General features: G+C 33.6%; 2 protein-coding genes across 3 annotated transcripts; both read left to right on the top strand.

Moving 5' to 3' along the window:
• Positions 1-2,061: 2,061 nt before the first annotated feature.
• Positions 2,062-2,532, top strand: LOC123892149. The gene has a single exon (XM_045941975.1). It carries the CDS (start codon positions 2,062-2,064, stop codon positions 2,530-2,532), a length of 471 nt encoding a protein of 156 aa, XP_045797931.1.
• A 2,889-nt stretch (positions 2,533-5,421) lies between these two features.
• Positions 5,422-9,923, top strand: LOC123888706 (cystathionine gamma-synthase 1, chloroplastic-like). 2 transcript variants are annotated; one of them, XM_045937845.1, is made up of 11 exons: positions 5,422-6,043; positions 6,609-6,712; positions 6,971-7,044; positions 7,137-7,305; positions 7,697-7,756; positions 7,859-8,062; positions 8,175-8,261; positions 8,376-8,483; positions 8,739-8,834; positions 8,944-9,062; positions 9,538-9,923. In XM_045937845.1, the coding sequence occupies exons 1-11, from the start codon at positions 5,578-5,580 to the stop codon at positions 9,659-9,661; spliced, it is 1,611 nt and encodes a 536-aa protein (XP_045793801.1). In that variant the 5' UTR covers positions 5,422-5,577; the 3' UTR covers positions 9,662-9,923. The 2 variants fall into 2 exon arrangements, with proteins under 2 accessions (XP_045793801.1, XP_045793800.1); XM_045937844.1 differs by having other exon boundaries at positions 8,175-8,483.

Raw genomic sequence — 9,923 nt, 5'->3', positions numbered from 1 at the left:
TCATCACAATTTATTTGATTTAATAGTATATATATTTTTTTTACTTATTAATAGTAAAATTGATTGTTCTAATAGTTAAAATAAGTATATATGGTTTATATAAAATTTGTTTCACTTGTGCAATATAGATCTAACGTAAAATCAAACATACGTAGGATAATGTGTATAAGACTCGAAAGTCTCTCCGTCAAATATTTATTTTATAGACACGCACTCTTTAGGTGGTTTTCATCATGTTACTTAACCAAAACACCTACGTTATTAGAAAAATAAAAATAAAAATGTTATTAGATGCACACAATTCAACACCATATCTAACATGGTAGTATATAATAATACACAGTAGTCAAATAGTCGATTAAAATTGATTTAGTGTATATTATAATATACACTAACTAATTAGAACAAAAGCACAACATTGAAGGAGTAGTTCAGGTCGTAAAAGGTTAGAACGTTGAAGGAGTTTGAGAAAGAGGTTTAAATTCGATCTTAGGCTTCTAATCCTTCTCCTCTAACAATATACTAAACACTAATATTTATCTATAAAAAAAATAAAAAAAATTCAACTCTCATTATTATTATGATGATGATAACCTTTTTAATAAATGGTCTGTAACTAGCCAAGTTTTGAGACTTGCCCGACTCATAAAAAAAAATGTACAAAAAGAAATATATATAATAAATATTGATGTGAAATTGTGTTTAAGAAAACATTTCTTAATCAAAAAATTAAATTGGCCAGCATGTGCACATCTCATTATACTACTAGTATACGTGGTATATTTTCAATCAACAATTGTTTTAACACCTACGACCGATCGACAATAATAAAGTATAGGCAAAATTATACCAGAGGTCCTTTATCTTATTTATTTGTAACACTTTAGTCCTTTATCTTTTTTTTGTCCCGTTTAAATCCTTTATCTTATTTATTTGTAACAATTCGGTCCTTTTTCTCATTTTTTATTCAAAAAATACTGACATGGCTTGACACATTAGAAACTTTTTTAAAAAATATATTTTTATATAAAAAAATCCAGAAAACAGATGAAGAGATATGGGTTCCTTCATCAGGTTCTTCAAATTTTCTAGAGAACACAAAATCCCCAACTTCAACCCTAGAAAAATCAAAATCAAAATCCCTAAGTTCACAGTAAACCTTAAGAAAAATTACAGAGAGAACAACAACAAATTTCTCTTGGCATAAACAAATCTGAGCTTTTTTATTGTTCTAAGATTGAGTTTGGTTTATATGAATTTGTTGAAATTTCTTGTATTTTTTGTTGATATGGGTTTCAATTTTGTTATTTTTTTTATAACGAATCATCAAGTTCATGATGTACTAAGGTTAATTTGAGTTTTCTCTTGTGTTTTCATCGATTTGGACTTTGATTCATTGGTTTAATTTGAAGTTTGGTTTTAATGGAGTTGTTTTGGAAAGATTATAAAGATGATGAAGATATTCATCATTTTGCTGGGTTTCTTTATTTTCAATAAAAAGTTATTTTAAAAAATAAAAGTTTCTGATGTGTCAAGCCATGTCAGTATTTCTTGAATAAAAAATGAGAAAAAGGACCGAATTGTTACAAATAAATAAGATAAAGGATCTAAACGGAACAAAAAAAAGATGAAGGACTAAAATATTACAAATAAATAAGATAAAGGACCTCTGGTGTAATTTTGCCTAAAGTATACAAATTCAGGAAAAAGAGTGTTTCGGATGCATAATACCACAAAGAGATAATAATTCATTTGTGTGCAAATAAAAGTTAAATATTTTGTGCTAATTTGAATTGTAACAGAATCACATTCCAACCAAATATGCCTCTAATTTCTATCACGAGCCATCTCAATCTCCATCATGAACAACATTAGGTAACCTCAACAATAAGAGAAGTAGAAATGTCTAAATTCCAAGCAAATCTAAAAAAAAAAAAAAAAGTAACGCTAGATTCTCTAAAAATTTCACCAAAAACAAACAACCCAAAACAATCTTGAGACTTCATCAAAATTGGACGGTTGTTCGACCTGGCAGAAAACAAATCGGTTACTGTGGCTGAGATGTTTATGCAAGGTTGGGAGGCTGGTGGGGTGGCGTGGGTGTGGCGGCGTAGATTGTGGGCGTGGGAGGAGGAGTTGTTGGGAGAGTGTCAGTCGTTACTTTCTACCCTTTCTTTGCAGGATCATGTTTCAGATAGGTGGCAGTGGCAGTCTGACTTGGACGATGTGTATACTGTTCGTGGTGCATATCAGATATTGACTTCTCACGATGCGGTTACCTTGGATGCTGCGTCAGATCTCATTTGGCACCGCCAGGTTCCTTTGAAGGTTTCCATCTGTGCCTGGAGACTATTACGAGACAGGTTACCTACCAAAGCAAACCTGGTTACTCGATGGATTTTATCTGAGGCGGACCATCATTGTGTTTCTGGTTGCGGAGAGATTGAGACAGTTCAGCATTTGTTCCTTTCATGCAGTACTTTCGGTGCCCTTTGCCCCTTGTTAGTTCTTGGATCGGCTCTCCTTTGGTGACATCTCAGACTCCTTCAGATCATTTTGTACAGTTTTCTGATTCAGCAGGTGGTCTCCGAGCACGACGTTCTTTCCTGCAGCTGATTTGGCTTGTTGTGGTGTGGGTGGTATGGACCGAGAGAAACCATAGATTGTTCTGAGGTTCAGCAAATTCAGTGCATCACATGTTGGACAAGATCAAAACTTTTTCCTACCGGTGGTTGAAAGCGTCGAATGTTAATTTAGCTTTGAACTGCCATAGTTGGTGGTCTAGTCCTATGCTTTGTATGAGCCTTGTTTAGCCTCTTTTTGGTTCTTGTTTTTCGGCTCTTTGTAACCTTACTTAGTCTTTCCTGGCACGTCTTGTGCTGGGTAGATTATTTTTCATTTATATATATTATTTTGGCTGTTTAAAAAAAAAAAAAACTTAATTTACATGTTAGGACGCCTAAAAAATTTGAGGGTAAGACAATTGTCTCACTTGTCACCCTTTGAACCGGCCCTTAACCACCTTTAAATTAATTAGCGGCCTAAAAAATGTGAGGTCTATAAGACGGCTGCCTCCCTTGTCATCCTTTTAGTCGGTCCTTAATCACCTATATACACCAAATTATTTTATTTTATTTTATTTTATTTTATTTATAAAGAGTAGTACTTTGTTTTTGTTAGTATAACCTTGTCAAGTATATCATGCTTTCTATACTGTTTATGAGTTTTTATCATTTAATATAAAATTCTATGTCATTTTCCAACTTTTAATTTAGGGGTTAAATTTCGTAATTTTGCTCTTGAAGATGGTCCATGAATGGTTTTTTAGCTTTCTAGTTGAATGGTCATGGACAAATTAAATATTAGCCAAAATCAGTGGTGCTTTTTAAATAGTTAAGCAGCCGAAACTATACACATGCAAGCATATCTTCCTTTTTTTTCTTTCTTTATTTATGTTGATGCGACTATGACGTGGTGTGGTGGTTGATACTCATCAATCATCATAATTACCTCCAAGTGTTCATATTTTTGAGAGGACAAAAGTGTCACTAGGATTTCTTTCTTGATTTGTTTCCTAAATAAATCACTTGAGCATGCTATTTAAGGATTACAATTTGTACTGTTGTTTGTCTTTATTTGTATGTTTTTTTTTTATTTTATTTTTATTTTTGTCCAATCTTTATTTGTATGTTTTATTTGAGAGAGTTAGAGGAATATAAAAGAAATAGTGAGAAAGTGAGATGTGTATTTCTCGAGTCTTATCGGATTTAAAATGAATGATAAACTTTTCTTAATAATTTTAATATTAATGCATGATCGAATCACAACATTGGTTAGGTAGAAGAGATCTGTCGTCCCGCACAATCTCATCTAAGTGTTTTTGGAACTTCTGATTATATGATTAATTTTTATATTCAATTTATTTTTATATAAATGTATAAAAAATTTAAATATAAATTACTTTATCTTCAATTTAATTTTAGTTAAAATCAAAATATATGAAATTGAGAGAATTCAAATCCTGAAAAAAAAAAAACACACACACAAAATAAATTTTTTTAATCGCAAAATCAATCATACACGTTAAATAATTAATTTGGAAAATAACATATGAAGAAGTGAGATAATTTTAATTATGGCAACTTGGCTGCGGCTTTTCTGTCAACTCACTGTTAAAGAATTCAAGATTTTTTTGTTTTTGTTTTTTGACTCAACTGAATTCAAGATTCTTTTAAAAAATGAAAAAGAAAAATTCAATTTTCATAGTATTTGTAGTCTTGTAGAGAAAAACTTTCTTGATCTCTAATTCTCAACACAAGAGAACAAATAAAAATTATTTAAACACGCATAAAAAATAAAAAATATTTAAAATTTAAAATATTAAATATACAAATTTTAAGAAAATGTTTATGCATTCGTCTCCTTAGTATAACATATTCATTTGAAAATTAAATAAATTGAAAATGATGTATAACAATGAAGCCAAATAAATTCGAAAGGTATATTTCATTATTCCTTTTGGTCCCTATTATTATAAACAAAAATAAATTTTACTATTTGTTTAAGTTTATCGAATAACCATGTATTAGTATTTAACATAAATATTAGACAAAGTACATAAGTTATTAGATGAATTTAAAAAAATGAAATTTTGTTTATAATAAGTGGGGTGAGTAGTAAATTATTGTTTTAATCACATAGGCTAGTGACTAAAAGTCTACAGTTTTAGGTTACCATGATATTAATACGAAGTGAGTTATCTGTTGAGGAACTTAAGGACACACGAGATGAGTTCTTCTCTCCAACCGAATTTTCTTCATACGCATAAGCAAAAATTCAAACCCTGATCACATACTTAAGAGGACCAAAAACCTTATTTATATATATATATATATGATCGTGTTGACCAGAAGAGTGCGACTTCGCCGGCGTTTGCGGTGGTTGAGAGCGTTGAGACCCCTGTTGAAGCGGAGGGGGGTTGTGTACCTGCAGGCACTCCGACGCTCAAGTCAGTTTGTGTTTGTGAATGTTTTCTTAGCTAAATAATGCGTACCTTGCAAATGAAGTGGAGTCACATATATATAGCCCCCAGCGCTGGGCCAAGGCCTTTGATGACATTAATGGCCATCAAGTGGCTGCCGGAAAACGGCTAAGGAGCCATGATGTGCAGTTAATGCTCATCATTCCGGTTTACGCCCGTTACGATACGCAAGAGTATCAGACCGTTGGAGGCTTGCTCGGATCGTGTTTGTTCGACACCCTCTGATGCTCGAGCTCGATGCTCGGCCCAGAACAATATATATATGAACCAATTCATTGTGTTAGAATTCACCTTCTAAAAAGTGAATGGATTAAATGTTGAAGTTCGAACGCCGGCTCCTACATAAATGTCTCTACCGACTAAACAAGAATGTATTTCTTTACTATTAATAAGAGTTAAATTAAATAACTCAAAAAGAAAATTCCAACTTAAAAAGGTTCAACTGATTCATTTTCATATTCATTTTTCATTTGGTTGGTACAGAAGGAGTAGTAGTTGTAGAAAAAAAACCTAACCACACCAAAACGACGACAAAAATGGCCGTTTCAAGTTTCCACCGTGTTTTCACCTTCGAATGTCGTTCCGATCCCGATTTCTCCTCCCTTCCATCCACCGAAAACCTCCGTAACAACCGTCGTCATTTCCCCGCCGCCGGTCTCTCCGTTGCATTTTACGGTGTCTCTTCTCCAATCCTTCGTTTTCCACCAAATTTTCAGCGTCAACTAAGTACCAAAGCTCGTCGTAATTGCAGCAACATCGGTGTCGCACAAATCGTCGCTGCTTCGTGGTCTAATGAAGGTACCGGCAACCCCGCCGCTGGGGCTCCTCCGGTGCCAGCCGTTGCATCCGCTGTTGATGCGGCGACTGCGCCTCTCCCCTTAGACCTCGATGCCGCCGACGATAAAAATGTTGTCGACGCCGTCGAAAATGGGGCTGTACAGACTAACCGTAGTTCTTATTCTTCGTTTTTGAAATCCGATGCAAGCAAAACGATTCATGCCGGTATGTGATCTTTTTTTCTTTCTTGAATTGTGTTAATTTGTTAATTCAAATTTCACTTTTTTTTAAGCTGCGATTTGCTAAAAGTCAATTTTTTTTCTTGTTTTTCTTTAAATACTTAGTTTTTATCTTTTATTTCTTGATTAGGTTATTTTAATCGGTTCTAATTCTAATTGTATTATTTAAATTTGAATATGACATTTATATGACTAATTTTCCAATATATTCTAGGGTTAATTAGTGTTTAATTTTGTAAAATTTACAATCTTTATGTTTTGTTTTTAGTTAATCACAAAATTACATGCTTTAACTAAAAGGGTATAGTTTTTCGTTTGTAAGATTAAAAGGGTTAGGACTAAAAATAAATTTCAATATAATTATAGGACTATTGATATATTTAATTTGATTTGGTTATAATTCTTTCTTGATTATATATGTACTTATTCAGATTTTGTCTTGTATAGTGTTATTCGAATGATGTAGCTTTCATTTGCTTCTATGTTATATTGGTAGTGGTTTTTGTATGCTAAGTTGATTGATTAGTTTTTGTTTTTGGGTTATTATGCAGCTGAAAGACTTGGTAGAGCTATTGTGACCGATGGAATTACCACTCCTGTGGTGAACACTTCTGCCTACTTTTTTAAGAAAACTGCTGATCTTATTGATTTTAAGGTATTGTTTTTTTGATTATTACTTGATGAATGAATTTGTCACATGAAAGAATGAGGGAGAAAATGTGAATTGCTATTGTGCTATGTAGCGTTGATACTTTAGAGTGAATAGTGTTGGTGTCTGCCCGATACATGTGATTACATTCAATCACTTCTATTTTCTCAAATTATTATCTATGTCAGTGTCAGTGGTGTGTTGGTGTAAGAATCAGAGCTTCATAATTATTGCTGATAATTATTATTTTTCATTATTTTGCAGGAGAAACGTCAGACTAGTTATGAATATGGGCGCTATGGCAACCCAACCAGTACTGTTTTAGAGGAGAAGATAAGGTTTGTTTGTTTGGTATCATTATTATTATGATCTTGTAATGTTTGGAGAGTTGTGGTTGAATTTAATGAGGTAATTGTCATTATTGAACCAGTGAACTGGAAGGGGCTGAATCAACTATCTTAATGGCATCTGGGATGTGTGCTAGCATAGTCTTGCTGATGGCGCTGGTTCCTGCCGGTGGACATCTTATTACTACTACAGATTGTTACAGGAAGACTAGGATATTTATAGAGACTGTGCTTCCAAAGATGGGGATCACGGTATATGATTTCACTGACTTGTTGGTTTAGATTTTACTTTGTTGTATGGCGCTTGAAACTGCTTTATATGTTGTGGTGTTTCTTTAGGTAACTCAAAGAGTAGTGCTAATTGTTTTAATTGAAAGCGTAGTCATTTATAAAGTTTGTTTTTCACTTCCGTAACTTGCTCCAACTTGTCTTTCCTGGAGTTTTTTTTGTAGAGAGATGAAAACTCTGCTTTGGAAGTGTATCATACTTAAGATTTTTGTATGGTTTTAACACAACATTTGAAATGGATATCTCTAATTGGTTGGATGTGGTGGATGTTTTTTATGCTTCCTTTCTGATGGGCGCATACAGCTATTATTGTTATGAGGTATAAACTGATATCAGTTTTCATTTTTCTGAACAGACCTCTGTGGTTGATCCTGCTGATGTTGGAGCCTTGCAATCTGCATTGGAGCAGAACAAAGTTAGTGTTAGGAAGAGTAATTGGTTTCCTTTTTTGCATTTCTCTGATTTATTCAAATTAATAGATAATATGGGATTCTGATGGTATTGTTCTAATGTATAGACGTCTCTATTCTTCACTGAGTCTCCTACCAATCCATTCCTGAGATGTGTTGACATTAAGCTTGTTTCAGAGCTTTGCCACAAGAATGGGGCTTTGCTCTGTATTGATGGTACTTTTGCAACTCCTTTGAACCAGAAGGCCCTTGCCCTTGGTGCTGATTTGGTTATGCACTCTTGTACCAAGTACATGGGTGGACATCATGATGTAAGTCAATCTGTTGTCCTGTTATTTAAAATTTAGTTGATCAAGCAGAATACATATTTAACATATCAGGTATTCATGGTTTTGAACCGAAAAACAATTCTTCCTGGTTCAGGTCCTTGGTGGTTGCGTAAGTGGCTCTACTAAGTTGATTTCAGAAATTCGAATTTTGCACCATATTTTGGGCGGTGCTCTTAACCCGGTTAGTCATTTCTACACGCCTGATTCCTTGATTGATATATGTTGCAAATGTTTTTTCCATGGAAGAATATTATTATTAGTTATTGTGACTGACATGGTGCAAATGTGTTTACAGAATGCTGCATACCTATTCATCAGAGGCATGAAAACGCTGCATCTTCGTGTACAGCAGCAGAATTCAACCGGAATGAGGATGGCCAAACTTTTAGAGGCACATCCCAAGGTACAATGACATTACTATGGTGTTTTGTATTAGTAAATTGGATTTTTATGTTTTTGAACGAGCTTGCGAACAAGTATGGTCTAATTGCATTTTGTATTTAAAATGAAACTCATGTTTGAAGATGTTATTTAGTGTTTTATCTTAATTTTGTTTGTACCGTCACTGTGATATTTCAGTAACAAGATTTTGAAATGAAAATGTTTGTTATTCTGCATTTGATGTGAACAATCTCTAACGACCTAATATTATTGGCAGGTGAAGCGTGTTTACTATCCAGGCTTGCCAAGTCATCCCGAGCACGAGCTTGCCATGAGGCAGATGACTGGTTTTGGAGGTGTCGTCAGTTTTGAGGTGGGAATTGATATTCGAATATGTGGTTGCCAGCCATAATGCTTTTTGTTATAGCATAGTTGGTACTATTATGCGCATGATTTGATAATTTTTTTTGGCAATAATGCAGATAGATGGAGATCTACACACCACAATAAAATTTGTTGATTCACTTAAAATCCCATATATTGCTGCCTCTTTTGGTGGTTGTGAGAGCATTGTGGATCAACCAGCCATATTATCTTACTGGTACTTATTTTTTATATTCCTTGTTTTATGTTGTCATTATTAATTGATTTGACACTACTTATCATGGGCTATGGTCCTATTTGAATGTGACCCTGTAATGAAAGAAATCTTAGTTGGTTCTTTCGGCTTTTACAAAAGAAACACTTCACTATTTGGAAATAAAGTAGAAAGAGAATGTCATTCATGCCCGTGCTTTTGATTAGTGAGCATGTATTGTTTTTACTTTTTTACATGTGGGTAATTTTGCCATTCTCTAAATATATCTCTATCTTTCCTTTCAATTTCACTCATACTTAACAACTCAAAAATAATCTTATTTTCTACTCACTTTCATTTCTTCAACATTCATATTTTCCCGCTTTACCTTTCTTCCACTTTCTTGTCATCCAAACAAAGCATTACTGTCAAAATTTCAGCGTGTCATTTAATTACTCGGGTCTAGCTGTATTCAGTCTTTTGATGTATTTTGCAACAGGGATCTTCCTGCATCAGAAAGGGCCAAGTGGAAGATTCATGACAATTTGGTTCGCTTCAGCTTTGGAGTTGAAGATTTTGAGGATTTGAAGGCTGATGTCTTGCAGGCACTGGAAGCCATATAGGCTGTATTCATTATTCACCGCAAGATTTTTTCTATTAGTCGTTTATTAATCGTGGTTTTTGTTCTTTGTTTGGGTATAAGTCCGGCATATGCTATGTGTAACTGCGGATATTAATTCCTCAAACTGATTATGATGTTCTTTGTTCTTTCTTGTTATCTTGTCTGGTGAATCAATTGAATTATGATGTCTAATGATCTGTTGGGCTTGTTTAAGAAAAATGGTCTCTGGTTTGAATCTATGAATCTTGCTTTCAGTTACAAAA

Source organism: Trifolium pratense, linkage group LG6 (assembly GCF_020283565.1).
Source record: "Trifolium pratense cultivar HEN17-A07 linkage group LG6, ARS_RC_1.1, whole genome shotgun sequence".
NCBI lineage: Eukaryota > Viridiplantae > Streptophyta > Magnoliopsida > Fabales > Fabaceae > Trifolium > Trifolium pratense.
Note: the sequence above shows the minus strand (reverse complement) of the source record. Positions and strands in the feature narration are given on the sequence as shown.

What these genes read in the sequence shown, in the direction of transcription:
- LOC123892149 (XM_045941975.1), top strand. Translation starts at nt 2,062, where the DNA reads ATGTTTATGCAAGGTTGGGAGGCTGGTGGGGTGGCGTGGGTGTGGCGG.
- LOC123888706 (XM_045937844.1), top strand. Translation starts at nt 5,578, where the DNA reads ATGGCCGTTTCAAGTTTCCACCGTGTTTTCACCTTCGAATGTCGTTCC. An exon ending in GTTTTAGAGGAGAAGATAAG is followed by an intron (nt 7,045 to 7,136) that starts GTTTGTTTGTTT and finishes TTATTGAACCAG; the next exon opens with TGAACTGGAAGGGGCTGAAT. An exon ending in TTTTAGAGGCACATCCCAAG is followed by an intron (nt 8,484 to 8,738) that starts GTACAATGACAT and finishes TATTATTGGCAG; the next exon opens with GTGAAGCGTGTTTACTATCC.